The following is a 20,324-nucleotide window of genomic DNA, read 5'->3' as shown; positions in this document are numbered from 1 at the left end:
CCATTTTGCAAAATCATGAAATGATACCATTTCCTTTGTATGTTGTGTGCAGTTTTAACACACATATTCAATTGTATGGTATTAAAAATCCGCCATATGTATATATTTTTGTAATTTTAACATCCATTACAAAATATCCCATTCAAGAGATTGGTCGTAGAGGGAGGGGTAAAGGGTAGGAGTGTTTAGGAATGGTAGAAACAACATAAAAATATTTTGCATTGTAAAAAAATAAAAAGAAAAGGAAAAGATGAAAAAATACGTTAGTTTATAAGGGTATGTACCTTGACATTATAAACATAAACCACATTGCCATGTTCCTTATTTCATTGCATTCGCTTAAACATCCTTGGAAAAAATGGTTTGTATGGTATTTAGGTTTGGACTAAAAAGTGCTTACCCAATTGTACTTGTCCACGTTTATACTCTGTCTTTTGTATCTAGTCACGGGTTAAATCCCAGCCTAATTGAGAAAATAAATGAATATGTGTCATGACACGTGCTTTGGTACAAAGCAATCTGGATAAAATCCCAATCTTACTCAATAGTAGATCTAGATGTCTGAACACAAAGCATTGCGTTATCCGCATGTTATTTCTGAGAAATTCCTGACTTACTCTATAAGGACATGCAGGTTAAATGCCCCATTATGTTGTCTCATAGTCATACAAATGAAATACCTTAAAAACTCACACAATTAGATGACATGGGACCTAAACACTACACGACTGCTCTAAAGTAATGGTAGTCTTCCCAACTAATTTGTCCAATCAGGGTGCGAACTGGTACCCCCACATGCTCCGTATATTAATAAATAAATAAAGAATAATGGCTAACACATATTTCCAACACATTAAATTTTAAAAATATAATTATAAGCAACATGGTATTAGTGTTATCTAAAGTCACAGATTTACTATGAGTAACAATAACGTTGCCCAAAACATGGTCCCCATAATAGAAATTGAAGCAAGACAATGACAACCGATAAAGTGGTGTAGCATATTTTTTGTTTTCTTTAATTCTCTACTTAATGGATTCATTTAGCTTAAAGAAGACAAGATATCTAAACTTACTTTTATCAAAGTCACTTGAATAAAAATGCAGTTTGCATTGACATTACTCAGATACATTAATCTAACTATGATTCGAGCCCAAAGTATGGCTGCCGGTAATGGAAAAGGCATTAGGACTATGTTGCTAGGCAACGCAAGTGTTTACAGAAGAAAGCTCGGCAGGGAAGCGGAGCATACGAGGACGCATTTGCACGAGAATGAAAAGGAAGGCAAGCGTGCATGAGGGGCTCCCCAGGGATCACCATTGCCTTAGATACACACGTAATGCTATTACAGGTGCTGAAAAGACACTTTGAACATAATGAGCACTTCCTTAGTGCCGCCATGTTAATTAAGTTGTTATTTAAAAAAAAAAAAAAAAACAAGGGGAAACTTTAAAGTGAGACTGAGTGGACGTTTGTATGACTATGAGACAACATAATGGGGCATTTAACCTGCATGTCCTTATAGAATAAGTCAGGAATTTCTCAAAAATAACATGCGGATAACGCAATGCTTTGGGTTCAGACATCTAGGTCTACTATTGAGCAAGATTGGGATTTTATCCAGATTGCTTTGTACCAAAGCACATGTCATGACACATATTCATTTATTTTCTCAATTAGGCTGGGATTTAACCCGTGACTAGATACAAAAGACGAGTATAAACGTGGACAAGTACAATTGGGTAAGCACTTTTTAGTCCAAACCTAAATACCATACAAACCATTTTTTCCAAGGATGTTTAAGCAAATGCAATGAAATAAGGAACATGGCAATGTGGTTTATGTTTATAATGTCAAGGTACATACCCTTATAAACTAACATATTTTTTCATCTTTTCTTTTTATTAAAAATGTTTTACAATGCAAAATATTTTTATGTTGTTTCTACCATTCCTAAACACTCCTACCCTTTAACCCTCCCCCTACGACCAATCTCTTGAATGGGGTTTTTTGTAATGGATGTTTAAATTACAAAAATATATACATTTGGATGATTTTTAATACCATACAATTGAATATGTGCTGTTAAAACTGCACACAACATACAATGGAAATGGTATCATTTCATGATTTTGCTAAATGGTGACCTGTATTTGTAACACGATTAGCCCTGATTTGAGAAAGACGGTGATCGTCGAAACATGTGTAATCACAAAGGGCACTGTCGTTTGGAAAAAATCTGAAAAAATTACATTGCAAAACTGAGAAAAGGGTTATTTGTCTTTTTTCTCAGAGCAACGTGGGCGCATGGGCTACATGCTAAAGTAACTACTTGGAACTTTTTTTCAACTAAACGGAGTTGAGGAACCAGATACTCCGTTGTTACTATTCCATGTGACCGTATATAAGGAAACCAGTAAATACACATAAGGGCGCTGAGGTCCAACCAAAGGTACACCCACCCAAAAGGTTCCTCATTTTTTGTTTATTTCATTACCATATTCCAAGGAAAACATTCATGAGGACACAATCATGATTATGCCATACAAAACACATCAGTTAAGAACAGATGTTGATCTCATGTGAGACCCACTCAAAAATTCACGACACCCAGTGCATAGCTATCACCAAAAAGTGACAACTAATGAGACTGAACAACTCAGAGACAGAAGCATATAGGGAAACAACATGTATTTAAGCAATATGCCCCGAGCCGTGAGGCCATTACAGAGTCAGGCAATGCCCCGGGATCCATAGTTACAGGCCTGAGCGAAAGAAAAAAAACATACCTGAATCCCCAGCGGGGGAGAATGGCGACCTACAGCCGTGAGCAGGCTCGGAGTGGGGATGACCCCATTTCGAGCCTCCTCATTAGCTGAGGGGCTGCCACACCCCCCGCCGGGGACAAAGGAATGGAATTCCAGACGAGGGATACCCGGCGAGTTATGGACCTGGCAAAGGCCACTCAGAATGTTTGTTTAATTCTGGTTGACTCTCGCCGGGTACTACTAAGGTTCAAAAGGCCCCACAATCTGAAAAAAGCCAAAGGGGGTGGTTGCAGCAATTATGTGGTAATGAAATAAACCTTGTTTCCCCATGCACATTCCACATTGTGTCTCCAAAGACTTTGTAAATATGCTATATGGTCCCTTTTTTGAAGTTGTCGATAATCCCGTGGCCCACAGCCCCAAACGCAGTAGGGGGCCCTCTTCTATTTTATTGTCTCAAGTTTGATTCAGACATATCTTTTCTTGCAGAGTGGTCACCCACAGTGTACGATAAGGGCTCATGCAGGTCTCCGAGGGGTAGTGGACGTCAGAGGTGTAGTCTTCCTGATATTGTGCCCTGAAAAGGACCCATGGTGCTGCTTCTTGCATCCCAGAGATTCATTTGGAGTGAGTTGGATTTGATGCCGTCATAATTGCAAACGTCTGCCATTGAGACACAGATGTGGGAATCGTGACTTTATGGAAAGGAGCAAACCCCCAAAATGAGGTGAAAATGTTTTCATTCATCTGTTTCTTCCACAAAAATGTATTTCCCTAATTAGTTGCAAAACCAACATTGCTTGAACTTGAAAAACTGCTTGAGAAGTACAAACGTCCAATTACAAAAGTGTCCAGAGACTCATGCTCCATGCAGCAGAAAAATTAACTGAGTGTAACTGCCATGACACTGCATGGTGGGATACTAGAGCACCTAAACTGCACTGGCATTCTTATATCCATTTCTTTTTTCTACTCATCATTGCTTGCCTTTAGCTTTCCAGGTTATCTTTTTACTGTTATAGGGAAGGGGATGTTAGTAGTTGTAATACTGTTGCACGCTTTTTGGAATATGGAAAAAACTCAAGCAATGCATTTCTTTTCTAATTTGTAAAGGATATATAGCTTTATTTTATGAAAAGTGATCCTGCTCATAGGCAGGGCCATTACATGTTTATGACTATTGATAAAGATACCATGATAGAGAAACATCACCACCACAACGCAAGATGGGCTATAGCATCAATTAACCAATCAAGCTTATATGAACCCAAATACCTAAGACGATATTAAAATACCACACATCCAAAACAACAAGAGACATTCAGCTATTGGGCATATCATAAGGTGAAAGGTTCACAAATCTATATTTAGTATGTCCCTCTTTAATAATACTCTAACTGCCACCTGAAGTAATACATGTTTGCCACTTCTTGAACACCATTGTGAGCCATGAATGGAAACAAATGCCACATCCTGGATCCTAATTAAGCAGCCAATGCCTTTTGAGGGATACCACTGCAGTGCATCCAAGAGCTTGTAGGGAGAAGTGTCTTTGCTACCTCACCTCTTCTTGTGGGTTGACCTCCTCCTTAGGCTCCTCTAATCCTAGCAGTCCCCAATCTGTCAGCTCCTTACACCAGGCGAGTCGCAGCACAGTCAGATGGATAAGATGCGTGGAAATGGCACGCACTGTTAAATCCGTGAGGGCCATGCAGGAGGAAAGGTCCAAAACACGCAAACAACTGCTAAGAGAACGTGCCAACGAGAGCATATACATATCCTTAGGAGAAAAAACAATAGCAATCAGTGCATAGTAAAAGTCCCAACAGAAGAAGATGTCACTACACCTGGTAGAAAGGAACTAAAGTAGCAAACAGTTCTTTAAGGATGAAATTGGCATATGCACAAAGTATCCCCATAATCCCTTCTATGCATGCAATATAGCTATTGTAAGTCTCCCTATGCATTCAGAAGAAGTAAGAGACATGCACTTTAAAGAGTGGCACAGATGAGAACAATGGAGGTTAGTGCCCAAGGGAAGGGTAGTACTAATCCATCAAAAGGAAATAATAATAATAATAATAATAATAATAATAATTTTGTATAGTTCTTGCCAGCTACCACATTAAATTCAGTTTCCTAGGTCAGCACACAGGAACATACCTTCAGCATAGCACAGCAGGACAGATTGAGAGATGCCAGTTTGGGATGGATGTGAGGGGCAGAGAATCCCTTCGCCAGTTCTGCTCCGTTCAGCAAAGAGCACTCTGACAAATCCAGGGTGCGCAGTTTCTCCAGCTCTGCAATCCGAGCAAGGCCCTTGTCTGTCAGCCATCGGACCTTCCCCATGCTAAGATTTTGGATACCATGAAGATGGGAGGACACTGCTACCATTGCACTGTTTGACAACTCAGAACATCCAGTAAGATCAAGGGTAACCAGGTCAAGCTGATGTTTGCTTAGAATGACGGTAGCTTCAGAAGAGAGATCCTTGCAGTTCTGCAGGAACAGTTCCATCAGATTCAGCCCTTCTATCTGTACAAATGAGCGCACTGCGTCTGTGGTGATTCCTGTGCCACTTAAATCCAGTGATCTCATACTGTTAACTCTCTCCTTTAGGAACCTTAACACATTCCGAAATGAGAGAACAGCTGAAGAATTATACTCACTAGAACCTCGGTAGGGATCGAATTCAAAGGTGATATGGCAGCGAGCCAATGAGAGCTTTTCCAAGCGGGGAGTACAACGAGCAAAGCGGTTGAATATGAGGTCAGACAGGTAACGTAAGCCAGAAAGGTTTAGCTCCTGGAGGTTGGCCAAAGCCTCCTGAACCCTCAGGGCAATCTCAGGTTTGGAAAGAAGAGTCCCAGACATGAACAGACTGTTGCATCCACTAAGATCCAATGAGCGCAAGTTGGGGCAGCTCTGAATAAGTGTTGTGAAAGAGGAGTCCGTCAGGCTGCTTCCATGCAGGTTTACACTCTCTAGGTATGGCCCCAGATAGAAAGCCACATATCGTACGATGTCTCCTGAAATGGTAGATGCGTCCAGGTTGTTTAGACTGATACATGGCAAGCACCTTCTCGCTAATCCTTCAATGGTGCTGAGGGAAGATGAAGTAGCAGGAAGGCAGTAGACAAGCTTCCTCTAAGGAGAAAACAGAAACAGAAGCCATATCAAAACAAGTCTTAAACCAGTATTAGCAAAACTGCTATGGAGGTAGAGCAACAACTACAAGGTTGAATGTCAACCTGAAGAAACAGTGCAAAAAGCTAGTGCCCAGTGGGTGTTGTGTAGCATTACATGCAAGAAGACCATGCTAATGTACTGGTCCTCCTGCCAAAGACCACTTCATTATGGATAATCCTCCCAAACAAACCTTTAAATTCATTCACCATTCTCCACTAATACCCATTCCACTACAAGTATTTACTGCCACTGTGCATTCAACACTCAACATTATCACTCATTGCTTAGCCTGCTCACACTATTCACACCACTACATTCACAACCCGTACTTGTCTCAAATGCTGACTCCACACAAGCCATTCACCAATACTACTTTAATACTCTAAACTAACCATTCTTTATCACATTGTAGATCAGGTATTGTCCACCGCCATTCTTGTGAAGGATTACCATCTGGCAATGGTAGTGAAGGCCTGCTCTGGCTTTGATTTTTATTTTTTAAGTGTAAAATGATGGGAGTAATCCATCTCAGAAAGAGTAGTCTGCAAAACAGACCGCCCCCCCCACCCCTTCATCAAGCACCATGCCAAAAGCATAGTGTATGCCTGTGCCCAACTGCATAGTATCCCAGATCTTTAGATCTTCTCTCCTGTGGCACAGGCCAGGTTCATAGGTCACAAGTGCCTGTTCGACAGCTGGTGAGACAGCAAAGTCACTGCAGCACAGAGGATGTGTTTAAGTATGCACATGTGTTCCAAACCCGTACAAATTGTGCTAAACCATCACTGGCTGGCAGGATAATCTGGAAATATAAGCAATACCTGCCTTTGGTATGCTGGCCAGTAGTTCTTATACGTATTAAAAGCTACAGCCCATTTTTGTACGTTTAGTCCAGCTATGAGCGGCAATGTGGATTCCAGGCACCCAGCCCCACAGATAAGGGTTGTATCTGCCACATTTACACCCTAAAAAGTGGCACATATTACCAAAAAACAAAGATCAGGAGGAAAAATACTCCCCCCCCAAAAAAAATAGAAAACTGACACATTGTCCCCCTACTTTCATCCACAAAGCTCCCTGGATATGTGTGTACCAGTAGTACACGTATTGCCACAGAAGGAAATTGCGATCATTACTGCGTGATCCGAAGAGATAAAAATGTATCTTTCGAAAGTGTATATATAACTAGGTGCAAAGAAGTATTTCTTTTATATTCAAAACATATTTTTATTCTCTCATAAAATACTCCCATTGGGAATGGGACTTACTCTTCTACTCCCTAAAAAATTAATTTTACTCCAAACCTTTAAACAAAAGGAGTAACATACTCCCACTTCGAAATCTTATCTGGAGCAATGCAGGCACCCTACTGTCTGCATGCCAGTGAATGGGACTAAGGGCAGGATGCCTACTTCTGTTGATACTCTGGGAGGTTGGACAACTCCTCCCTGCCAGGCCCAGTGACTCACAACGGAGGATCACCTGGGAGCCTGGCTTCAAAGAGGCAATTCCATAACAAGGTCTGCCTCACAACAGGCTGTTGCACACCAAAGGGCCTTTGATGTACGGGGACAAATAAGGGGTGGTTTTAGGCAGTCAGTCAGAGCACAAGGGTGTAAGAATTCCTCAATCTTGGATTCCTGTGGGCTTCCCTTTCCTTCCAGTCTCCTACACTTCCTGCACAGCTAAGCATTTTGGGCATGACTTAACATGGACTGGAGCCACTAAAGCAGACTTGCTCTTAACCAATCCCTTGTAGCTTGTTGCCTTTATTAGGAAGGGGTCTTCCCCTCTTACTTTGATTCATTCCTGGACTTCAAGAAGAATTCATTTGGATCTCTTTTGTAACAGCAGATCTTTCAAAAGTCCTTTACCGATGAGGTGGAGGAGTGTTCCAAGACAGAGGCAAGCCATGCTCTCTACCCATCCCTTAGGCACCTTGGGGGTTAAATGCTGCTGGACCAAGACCTGCCTCTCTGCCAGCTACACTGGTACTCATGACCTGACTGAAGGTGAAGGACTCCTGCACCTGTTAACCAGCCTCCCCCAAGTTGGGAGAATGAGAACAAGGACTCATCTCTTTCCAAAGCCCTTCGATCGGCACTCACAGCATCCAGAGGGAAAAAGCTACAAGGACTCAATGTGCATTCAAACTGAGTTCACTGCTTTCGAACCAGCAGGGCGGGACCCACCCTGCTCCCTTTGGGACTCGCCTTTGAACTGTGGGACGCCACTCGCATCTTCGAGCTAGTCGATTCAGAGTAACCTCAGCAAAGCCCATCACCCGTGATGCCCGAGAACCAGTGCACCATGCAGACGACGTTGAACCGCTGCATCAAATTGCTAAGACTTTGTACCGCAACTCGACATGAACCACGGGAGCATTGCATCCCTTGCCGACCCGAACCAGCATACTAATTCTGAACCGATCGTCAAACTGATCCTAGTAAACTCTCGAAGCGCATCATCTAAAGCCACATTCGAACCACATAGAGCACTGTTGAAAGCTGACTCGCCATCGAAATCAATGTGACTTGACACCAACTAACCTAATTTGACCTGCGAGCATCGCCTCATGATGCCTGGTTCAGCATAGTCAAACTGCCTAAAGCATTGGAATCAGGTAAATTGAGAGCCTATGGCACCTTCATCCATTTGTTCGAACCCTGGAGACAGGTTAAGCCACTTTCTGCAAAGTTTTCCTAAAGAAAAATATCCTTTTTGGACATTGTGGTGTTTTGTTGCCTTTTCCTCCCTACTAAGTATCCAGAGTGCTTGCATCATTACATTTTTCATTTTTCTGTCTTCCTTTGCAGAGGTGGGCTCTTCTTAGAGTTTTTTAGTATCATTTATATTGCATATTTGTGTGTTTAATAAACGTATATATAATTGTATAGAACCGTGACTGGACATTCCTTTATTTTGTACTGTTGCTGTTTGTGTTGATACTGTGTCACATTCACCACCCCCCTCCCCCCTTAAGAGTATAACTTGTCCTCGGCCCACGCTACCACAGAGGGCGAAGGAGGTAGATCTATTGGACCGTGCCGGTTTCCTCTTTATTATTGGGATCACTGTTGTTTTGTAGGAGTGTGAGGGCTGAGTTGGCGTTTTAGCACCTACTCGTCCTTATACTCCTCTGCGGCAGAAGTAATTCCATCAAAATTCCATATAGCAACGCTTACCGTAGTCCAAGATAACTTCCCACTCCACAACTACCACTGCTTACCTGAAACAAACTATTCTCCTTCAGAGGTTTCAAATACAAAAAAGCTTATATTTATGCACAACATCCTTTCATGTAACTATTATGCTCATAACAACTGTGAGACAGGCATGGCATCAAGAGATAACACAGACAGGTTGGAAAACCTTTAATTTTGATGGTCAGGATGGAAAATACCTATCTTGCCCTAACTCAGAGGTGGGAATGTTCCCTAATGAAAAGAAAACCAAGGGAAGTCTAAGTCTGTCCGTTAAAAGTAAACTACTGTCTGTGTCAAAACCACTGTCTGTGTCAAAACCTATGCTTGCCCTCACTTCTACAAAATAACACATGTGGAATTTAGTCAATTTAATAGTGTTCAAAACAAAGTCAATGTGAAAACTGAGCTATTCCACAGTTTCCTTCCCCAAGTTCAAGACACCCTGGGTATGAAAGTTCCACAAGGTCTCAGGATTCATTTGGTAAAAAACTCACAGTCCCTTTCCTTCTTTGGATTCACTTCTTCACAGGGTCGTTCAAGCTCCCCTTGTCTTGAGCTTAGACTCTCCTGGTTATCCTTCAATGTCTCAATGTCTCAATGTTCAAAGTCACCTCCTTTCAAAAACACCACAGTATAATTCACAACAGTTCCCCATTAGAACATTTCACTCTTTATTTGTTGCTTGTGGAACTCCCTTCCTCATGCAAAACCAAGTCCTTCTGACTTTCAACTTCAGTATCTCAAATGATTTCGTCTTACACTTAGGCACCCACCCTGATCCTGGCAGAGTTCGCAAACTGCACGGTTCACCCATTACAGGTCACGCCACCAGGTGCCTAACTCAGTGGTCGAAGTAAGCGGGAGCGGTGCTCCTCTACTTTTTTTAATTACCTTTTACCGCACCTATACTTTTATTTGAAAAAGAAACCGTTCCGGAATGGTTTCGTTTTAAAATAAAAGTCTAGGAAGAAGTTGAAACTTGCATTTTCGGTGCACTGCACTGAACGTTCCCTTAAACAGCAGGTGTAGGTGTCTGGGTGTGTGTATTGTGCGTGGGAGGCAGCGTGGTGATGGGGTTTGTGGGGAGCGAGAGCAGGCCAGCAGGTAACATAGCTCCACTACTTCTTTTGGTACACTTCGACCACTGGCCTAACTTTGCTTAAGTCTCTCGTTTTGGTCTTTAAGGTAGGGTCTCTTCAGCCCTCCTGGATCAACCTGCTGCCTGGGGGCCACCCCAATGCTTGGCAACACTCTTAGACCACTTACAGTATCTCATTGCAGCTTTGCTCTTATTTCAGTTTCATGCAGCTCCCCACAGCAGTGCATCTTTCAAAAGGATTTCTACTTTGCTCTAACTTCGCTTGCACACAGCTCCCCTGCCACAGCGATGCTTCTTTTCCTTCACAGAGGCTTTCGAATGTCTATCCCATTGTACGGGACCACTCTGCTACTTAATACTCTTTCAGACGTTATCTCTCATTGTTCACATCTCAGCGGTGTCGAGAACGACTGCTCTTTCCCTCGCAGTCACACCGCTACAAAGTATACAGTATTTCTTTAACAGGCGCCAGGTTTCTTTCACATTCAGAAACTCGCCAGACATGGATTTTTGTTGCTCCTTCCTTCAGCGGATTTCCCCACCTTAGGTCAAGGTCTCTCCACCTGCCCCTCAGACCCTCCTGGGCCTTCTGCATTGCCCAGGGGAACAAGCACGTCTCTGGCCACACGGAGTGCGGGATTAATATGCCCCAAGGCTCCAGTTTAGCAATTCCTCCGGCTCCCTGGACACATAACCTTCTACACCCGGTAGTTTTACAGCGTCCCGGTGTCTTGCTCTCTGTGGCCTTTGTTTGGGCAGCTCTGATTCTGCTGCCTCTCCTGCTCGCCATCCAACTCACTCTGTTTGCCAAATGTGCGTTTCATATTCAGCGGAGTAGTTAACAGGCTGCAGGTGGGCACAGTTGAAATTAATTGCCTGACCCTGCCTGGCCTTGTTAGTGGGACATGTCCATTGGGGAATTGGTGTGCCTTGATCTACATCTTCCTCGTCCCAGTACTATAGTGGTGTTTCATGGGAAATCTGCACACCTGAGTGTATGATTGAGAATACCCCATAAAGGTTGAAGGGGTGGATGGGGGTGGGGGGTCGGAAAGGTCACTATCAAGAAAGGGAGGGATACCGTCGGGTATTCTGTCCCCAATCCCTGAGGACCCTCTACCCAGGTGATCCTCCCTTGCTTGTCCACCCGCAGGGTTGGGACCCAAAAGTGATTGCCTGTCACTGGACACCTGCATAGAAGATCCCTGGGAAGTAGGTTGGGGAAAACCCTTAGGTGTTTCACACAACTCTTAAACAAAGTCCACCTCATTGTCAAGTACCTGATCTCTTGGGCGCAGGGTCTGTGTAGTCTTGCTGAGAATGCTGATCCACCATGAGTCCAGGTTGTACCAGATGATTGGGTAGCAAGAAGATCCAACTGCCTTGATCCCCTAGGATTGAAAACTCTGGAAAGGTTAGGGACAGAGTCCCTCACACCATGGGATCACCTCCTGGTATTTGCGTGACGTTGAAGCAGTGTAAACACTGAACCGGAAAGCGGAAACAGGCAATGGTCCGGATACCCACTGGGACCAATCGGTGGGCACAAGATGCTAATGCAGGATAAAGAGGGCTTAATGAAGGACCTCAGGGGTATAGGAGGCAAGAAAGGAAGCCGAGTCTGAAATAGGGCAGGAGCCAGAATGAAGAGAATCAGCAGGGAGCACTGCAACAGGGGACATTGACAAGCACAGGGAAAGGAAGAACAGAACAGGTGATGCCCAGGGAGAGAGAAAAGCAGGGAACAAAAAGAAAGGCAAGACTTTAGGAACAGAGAGAGGGCAAACTAGAGCACAAGCTGCTGGGAGCGCTAAGAGACACAGAGCAGCGGTGACAGCTCCTTTTTATGGCGCAACGTGGTGTTCTTCCCCCTAACGTCATGAGCCATTGTCATGGCACTGTGTGAACCAATCCAGTGTCTCCAGTGACCGGGCCGCTGCTTGTTGATATGGTGACACTCCATAACGATACGGCACTGTGCGGCCCGCCTGGATGATGCAGTGACATTATGGACGCTGGGAAGTTGACCACTTCAGGATGGCCGGGTCGCACTGGGATTCTGCAGCGGTCTTAGGCCCGCCTGTGCCGGAAGAATGGTATGTGGTACCCATGTGGGAAGCGGCACCACCATAAATACAGGCGCCAGTCTGTTTCTGGTAAGTGAATGCGGTGTCCCTGACGGTGTGCGACACTCATACACTTTGAGAAACAATTGGTTACTGTCAAAGTCACTGAGTGACTGACCATTACCAACTAAGTGTCAAATTATTTACAATCTACGGATCCTGCACCTTACCCACCACTCTTGCAGCCAGGCCCTTCACAGCAAAGCACAAAATAGAATTCACTTGTGACAGTATCACACATTCACTACTCACTCCACACATTCCTCTGCATAAGCATGATTTTCCTGTACCTGAAGCTGTGAGTCTTGAGCAGCGAAGTACCAGGTCCGATTTACAAGTGCTGCTGCCTTTTGGTCCGAAGCAGAAAGAAAGCTGAGGATATGGCTGATAATCTAAAAAAAGAATTGAATGGAGGAATAGGTAAATCTTTGAACATGTTTACTAATACAATGCAATGTATGTATAAATCAACCAAGACACATGAAAAAGCCCACAAAGAATTTGGACTGTAAATGGTTATTAAAACATCAAACAAGGGGAAAGATTCCCAGAAAATTGACAAATGAACATGGCATACATCATACATTTGGAAAATAAAAACCCCACAAAGAATCCCTAGAATTGTATGGATCTTGAAAGCAAAGAAAATAATTGAACAAGGCTGGCAACCCTACAAAGAATCCCTAGTAATGCATGCACCTCTCTAGCATCATATAGAAATACCTAAAAAAAAAAACAAATCAGTGGTGGTTTATGATCCTTCCACACATTAAGGAATCAAAAAAATACCTAAACACTGAGACAACATTCTTGCAAAAGTATAAGCTTTTCAGGCACAAAACAATCTTAAAATGCTAGAAAACCCACACGGAATCCATAGATATACATGATCCATCAAAGCATCATACAATGGAAAATAAAAAATATATAGGACCTCATTACAGTTTGCAGTAATTCCGGTGTAATTCTGTGAAAATACTGCCAAAATCATTTACTTTTACTCCCACTTGGCGGAAGTTGTAGCAGAAGTGGTCTAGCTTGGTGAACTGTGGTGGCAGTATTTTTCTCTATTTTTATTTGTGGAGGTGGGCAGACGGTGCAAGGACCTACTGCAACTTCCTTTAAAACATCAGAACACGCGCAAAGCGCGTTGCGGAAGTGGTAGCAGAAGTGGTCTACTGTGGTGGCAGTATTTTTTCTATTTCTATTTGTGGAGGTGGAACAACGGTGCAAGGACCTACTGCAACTCCTTTTAAAACATCAGTGTCTGTGCGGAGTGGAAGTTGTAGCGGAAGTGTTCTGCCGTGGTCCATCGTGGAGTTGAGAATCAAAGACCAAACGGCTCTTTGCAGAGCGATTACAGACATCAAACTCCTCAACATAGCTTGTATAGCTATAAACCGCTTTTTAAACTATTTTTCTGATCTGGCTCCCTTCAACCATTGTCCTTGTAAAACTCTGCCCCACTTAAATGAGCGCTTATTCTACGTGTAGTAAAGCAAAGGCACATCGACGCATTATGCCCCAAATGTCACCCCTGTGGAGTCTACCACACACAGATCACATGGAAAACATCAGTGAGCAACTGGGTTCCATGCTACCAATAATAGAAGGGGAAGTGACAGAAAAACAACTGCTTTGGAGGCTCTCCCTCTATCCTTGACAGACAATTCTATTCTCATAGCAATTGTATCAAATTCAGGGCTGCCCGTTCAGGAGGAGTGAAGAATAAAATTTTCTTTTGCGGCATGTTTTATTCCGGACACCAATTTTTCCCAATCCTCATCCTTGTTTGTGACTGATTCACCGAAATCATTATCATCGAGGGATCACCCACTTTGTCGGACTCTCCTTCTAACATGTTCATGAGATCAACTATGGGCATGTCAGTAAACGAAGCCCCAAACACTCCAGGCTCGGTGCTCCACGCCCTAAACTTCACTCTCTCTCAACTGGCAAAATCTTATGAATGCATATTGGATGAATTTCGAGAACAGTGAGTTACCCTTCCATCAATGGTTTCCAAACTAGCATTTCTGGAGGGTTTATTTATGAGTCTTTTCATCAAACGTGGATAAATCAAATTTGCTGGCTTCTGAGAATCGTATATTGCCTCCTTGTGAGCAGGTTTGTTCATCTCTAATGTCACAAATGAGGAGAGAAGACGATGGGAGGCACCTCTTCAGCCGGCTATTGTGACCTCCCCAGTTAACATTGCTGAAAGAGAATCACCTATTGTTATTCAGGACATGCAACCAGAGATGGGGGTGGGCATACAAATAAATGACATCCCCTGTCCTTCACACGTACATGATAAAAGTACTAACACGTACTGTACGTGTCCACCTGATAAAGAAAATAAAAACCTTCTTGAGAAACCTGAAATCAAGCTGCAGAAACGCAACAGAGCCCCAGACCCTTCAGGGTGAGGTAGTCTCCAATTGTGCCCCTTCTACTTTAGAAGAAGTGAGCATGGAAGTGGAAAAGCAAGTAACTGTCGCCTCTGCCAAGAACGGCGATATGTAAAAGCAAAAACATTAAGGACTCATTGCCTAGGGGAAAAGGATCAATCAAGTTCTTTCAGAAGCCGATTCATGAAAAATGTATATCAGACACAGAAGACGGCCAGTATGTACTGGAGAGCATGACTGCTTTAGATTTACTAGCATCCTCTGCCCCATCCTCTGCTCTGGTAACAGCTGAAATGATACCAGCCTTAAATCCCTTGGCACCCATATATCTTCCATGCTCTCAGCGCCAGTTAAAGCCAGTTAAAGCCTCATGATCCAATATCGAAAGCATGGCCAAGGGAAGATACGGGAGCCCAACCTCACCATATGGATAATGAGTTTGGAGAGGGTAATCGTAAGAATCGGGCCAAAGCATCTGCCATATTGATTCCTAGTTCCTCCTTCAGGGTTTCAAAAAGTCAACTCTCCGCGCTCTTGACTTAAGAAGAAAAAAAGAACGATATTAAACCAAAATAGGTCAAACCCCACTAAGCCTGAAGTAAGGAGTTTGGGTATTTCTCCATCGATCAGTACATTGTCTCACAGCTTAAGCCATGATTCAAGCAAGCCGGTTTGCGCAGGACATGTCAACAAGGAAAACTGAGGGGCTGGCTCCCAGTCTAACAGGTCCTACCTTCTCGGAGGATCAAGCCATGCACATGGAACACATTTTTGTGGAAGGCGAAGCTTTCCCACTAAATAGACGGCATGTCCTGTCACTATTTTATGAGATTGCAAATCTCTGACTAATCACCTCAAAGGACATAGCACACATTGAATATATCTTGGTATATAGATATTTCCACTCCCGTATGATTAGAAATATAGTACTAGCGCAGACAGAAGTTTTGTTGACCTTTGGTTATGATGTGATGTGAACCGTGAACTTAGGAAAGCTTACAAACGCTCCGCAACTGGTAAAGCCATTCGTTTCACAGACAACCGTGGCACGGTTTCCACTGACAATTAGTATAAATTAATACTGGAAATTCAGAGCGACAGGTTAATTACCACAATCCTGCTAGCTCTAGCAACTGCCAGACCTATGAATGGTCTTCAATTCTCAATTTGGTAGATGGGGGAAGCTCTCTGGGGGAAATCCCGCGATGAAAAGAGCCCTTCTCCCTTTCATCTTGGAACTGTAGGGGCCATACCCATCTGATATCATGTTTTGAGACAATCAGTTGTTATTCGTTGATTTGTTTGCAGGAAACATGGATTGTGAATCCCCCCGTTGTTGGATAGGTATACTCTTAGTTGTGTCGGAGCTAAGCAGGGTATCCGAGGGCGGCCATATGGGAGCTTGCTCTGCGTATTAAAGAATGGTTTGGGTCCCGAAATGGCACTGCTGCAAACCAACAGAGATGACATTCAGCTGTTTAAACTAGCATGGATCAATAGTAGCTCTCGGATGGAATGTCTTTGCCTTGTGTTTAACTTATACTTTAACCCTAAGACTACAAAATTAACACCGTTATTAGAATGCTTTTCAGAATTGTTAGGGATTGAAGGGAAAGGAGTGAGGATAACTTTAGCATAATCATACCTGGGAATCTCAACAGTGAAGTCTCAACACTATTTGGCAGGGAGCGGGTGGGAACCACTACGCAGTTCAGAGAAAGAGAGTATTTGATGCAGGCTAAAATGAGCGTGTGGGACCTATCGCTGGTGAATCGTAATTTAGTTGGCGATGCCCCACTCATTTCACAAGAGACACTGTGGGTTCAAAATCTCCTTTGGATTATATTTTTCTTTCACAAGACTTACATTTCCCATGCTCCATTTTTGCGGTGATCGACTTGCATTCAAGTGATCATTGTTTGTTGGCTTTGGATCTGGAACTAGATGCCCTTTATAATGCTGATAAACAATCAAACTTAATAGTGGAAGTTCGTCCAAGAGGTCATGCTCTAATTTGGAAGCCGGGTCCTGCTGCGTGCTTCATCATGCAATTTTGACCTGTGGCATTATTGATAGAGACTTTTTATTAAACCTGCTCTTCTACAACTTAGTTGTTCCAAAATTGCTGAAGAATATAATTATTCCAAAAGCTTTAGGACCCTCTTGTCTAAAGAAGGGTCCTCAAACACATTTTTGACGACACGGTCTGTGGAAAAAAATGTGTTTTTTGCGTAATGAAATAAGAAGTTTGAATACAAATTATCCTCATTATAAGAAAGCAGTACACATCCTGAATCAAACATAAACATATTGGATAAAGGGTTATCGTGTCAGTATGTATACCGCTGATGCGGAAGCAATTCTGAGTAGCATTATAAAGCGGGATGTGGGCTCCTTTTGGAGGCTTATAAAGGCGACAGATACTAAAAGATTCCTCCAGGCCCAACCAATTCAGGCATGTACCTGGGAGGACCATTTTTCCAAACTTTACTCACTGGTTGGGATAAAGTATAAACAAACATAGGGTACGCCAAATGTTTGCAGATTGATCAAACGTTCTGAAAACTCACAAGGCATAATACGTTTGTCTCCCCTCCCCATTATTCTTCTCATTTGTGTGTACTATTAATTCAATTATTAATCTTGTTGTAATTCAATGTCTACCTTCTCTTGTCCCCACCCTGTTGCCCTGTGGGCACTTTAAAATAGTTTTGCTAATTATATAAGCGCCTAGCAAGTGACCAATAAATAGATTAAAAAATCAAATAAATCAAATGTACATTTACGGACAGCAATTTTGTGGGGCCTATTCAACATTATTTTGTCCCACCCAAATTCCCTGCCCTTATCCTGGATTGTTCTAATTTACAAACGTGGTGATAGAATGCCTCCCAGTAATTATCGACCAATATCACTTTTAGACCCCTCCAGCAAGATATTTGGCAGCTTGATCTTGTAGGAACTACAATGCTGCGCCAAATCAGCAGGGTGCCTTGATACTTTTCAATCAGGGCTCAAGTGGTGGACTGGCACTTCACTTAACTGTATGCTGCTACATTTACTACAAGTGCCGTCTCAGCAGGAGGAGAGAGTAATATACTGTGCATTTCTAGATATCACACAGGCATTCAACTGTGTAAATAGAGCAATCTTATGGGAACAATTGCCAAAACTAGGCTGTCCGGAGGGACTTCTCAGCATCCTAATTGCACTGCATTCTGATACAAAAATAAAGATCAGACTAGATCAAGCTGGGAATACTACTAAATGATCCAAACAGAGCAGAGCCAAGGCCACGACTGCATATTGGCTCAGTTTCTATTTAGCGTATATGTAAGTGACCTTGGTGATATATTTCAAAGGATTCTAATAAGTCCCCCAAAGTTAAGGAATACTTGCATAAAATATGTGGCATGCATATGCCGATGATTCAGTCCTCCGTGTTTAGATCCCAAAAGGGCTTCAACGAGTCCTTATAGCTCTGAACTTCTATTTTTTTAACTTCGATCTGAAACTAAATGTAATGAAATCAAAAATGTTACCTCTAAATTATTCCAAGCAGATGAAGTTTAAAATTTAACTGGTCTGTTGACCAGTCCTGCTTGGAAATAGTTACAAGTTTTAAATATCTTGGTTGGATTATTTATGCCAAAGATATAAAAGCATTTGAGCAGAATAATATGAGAACAATGGCCAGGGTAAGTGCTACTGAGTTGCGCTTAGTAGACAGAAAATTTGGCTGCTTCTCTGCAATTCCCATATTTAACTATTATCACCCAAATATTGTTTGCTGAATTCTGTAAGGCATAGAAACTGGTTTTATGTACCTGAACTGGAATACACTTGAAGCCCTCCTGTGGAGAAAAACGTTATCCTCACCACAGGGGTTCCCTGTTACTATTTTGAGACATGGACTAAATCCTGCTATTAAAGAAGGTGTCTGTAAGATTGTATTGAGCTGGAAGCAACAGTCTATTTCGATGTGAAGCAGTTTTAATTTGACAGTAGAAGAACTGATAGCAAACCATGTTAAACTTAAAAAGAAAATGTGTTAGCTCGACTGGATCGAGAATCGTGCAGCAGCAATAAATTACCATTTATTTTATCATCTTAAATCTGAAATTAGAGCATTTAAAAGCACTTCCATCATATTTTTTAAAAAAACATCCTTCCAAGAAACATCGGAATGACATGGTAACATTTAGGTTGAATCTATTCCCTACTAGAGAAGTAACGGGAGCTCTAGAAAATATACCAAGGAATCAGAGGAGATATTGCGGGCTTGCTGTCGAAACTCTTGGACATCTAATCATTGAATGTAATGATTTACAGAAGCTACGTACAGAGATGTTTGGAAGATTGCTGTATTATGAACCTTTTTTTATACACCTATTTGTTCTGCTCTAGAGTTTTAGCAAGCCAAGAAACTATTTTAGATATTGTAATAACATCTTTTCATAAGGTCATAAGTTGATATTGTTTTTATCTGATGATGTTGATGTGCATTTTTTTATTGTAGCTCTGATGTATTGAGTTTGTACCATTATTTATTGTGCTGTGTAAAGTGTAAAAAGTTGAGTATAAATAAAATAAATGTACTGTCACTCATGTGGCAGAATTACAGATGGACTAAGAGTGGTAGTAAGGTGGTGTAAATTCCCATTTTAGGGCTCCATGGCGATTATTTTTGGATCTACCACGAGAATTAAGTCCACTGCAGTAATTTCTCTGCATTTGGCCTAGAAGTGGAGGATTAACCTGTAGCACCTTGCCGGAAGTAAATCCTTCACTTCAGTATCAACACACAAAATTCGGGCGACCACTAGTGGGCGCAGGCAACATGGTAGCTTGATCTGTTGTCTCCCTGGCCCGACAACGTGTAATGGCTGAGGGCGAGAGATAAACTTCTGATTAATGACATGGAAGCGAGGAGAAAGGTGGTTGAAGGTGCCGGCATGCCGCCTGAAGAATAACAACACTCTTTGGGCCCTGTCAGTAAAGTTAACCCGATTTCCCCTGTCAAGGCCTGCCGTCCAAGGCTGACTAAAGATGGCACCCGCTTAACGCTTGTTGCTGCGGTGAAACATTGCTCTGTGGACCGGCACATCGGGGGGCCGTGCATTCTGCAGCAGACCACTGCTTTATGTGACCCGGTGGACCACCGGGGTTAGCACCCAACTCGTGATGAGGCCCACTGTATTTCGGAACTTTAGACTTCGCCCCCTCTTTATTGTCATTACTCCTTCAAGTTCACTCTTGCCCACATTGTCTCTATCAACTCTTACGATGCAGAATTCACACCCCTTAGCTTCACAATCATCTGTCGGCCAAAGACTTTCGACTGTACAGAGGATTTTACAATACCCCTGTATGACCACTTTGACCCCCTTCTCGCCTTTCCCAAGGCATTCTGGTAATGGTAATTTCAACAATCGGGTAATCGCCCAGAGTTTCCTAAATGAGCACCCGCGTGATGCCAGACTCCTATGTTGCTGGTTTTCCCCTTTATAGTATCAATAGTTTG

The 20,324-nt window shown here is 42.7% G+C and overlaps 1 protein-coding gene across 2 annotated transcripts in view; it reads right to left on the bottom strand.

Moving 5' to 3' along the window:
• Positions 1 to 20,324, bottom strand: part of LOC138582504 (F-box/LRR-repeat protein 2-like) — a 255,024-nt gene that overhangs the window by 162,386 nt on the left and 72,314 nt on the right. For both annotated transcript variants that reach the window (XM_069653857.1, XM_069653850.1), the window contains exons 2-4: positions 12,680 to 12,781; positions 4,933 to 5,916; positions 4,334 to 4,549 (exon numbers count right to left, since the gene is read on the bottom strand). In XM_069653857.1, the coding sequence (XP_069509958.1) occupies positions 4,334 to 4,549; positions 4,933 to 5,916; positions 12,680 to 12,781 (1,302 nt within the window). The remainder of the gene's footprint in view (positions 1 to 4,333; positions 4,550 to 4,932; positions 5,917 to 12,679; positions 12,782 to 20,324) is intronic.

Source organism: Ambystoma mexicanum, chromosome 1p, assembly GCF_040938575.1.
Source record: "Ambystoma mexicanum isolate Mex_15411 chromosome 1p, UKY_AmexF1_1, whole genome shotgun sequence".
NCBI classification, from domain to species: Eukaryota; Metazoa; Chordata; class Amphibia; order Caudata; family Ambystomatidae; genus Ambystoma; species Ambystoma mexicanum.
Note: the sequence above shows the minus strand (reverse complement) of the source record. Positions and strands in the feature narration are given on the sequence as shown.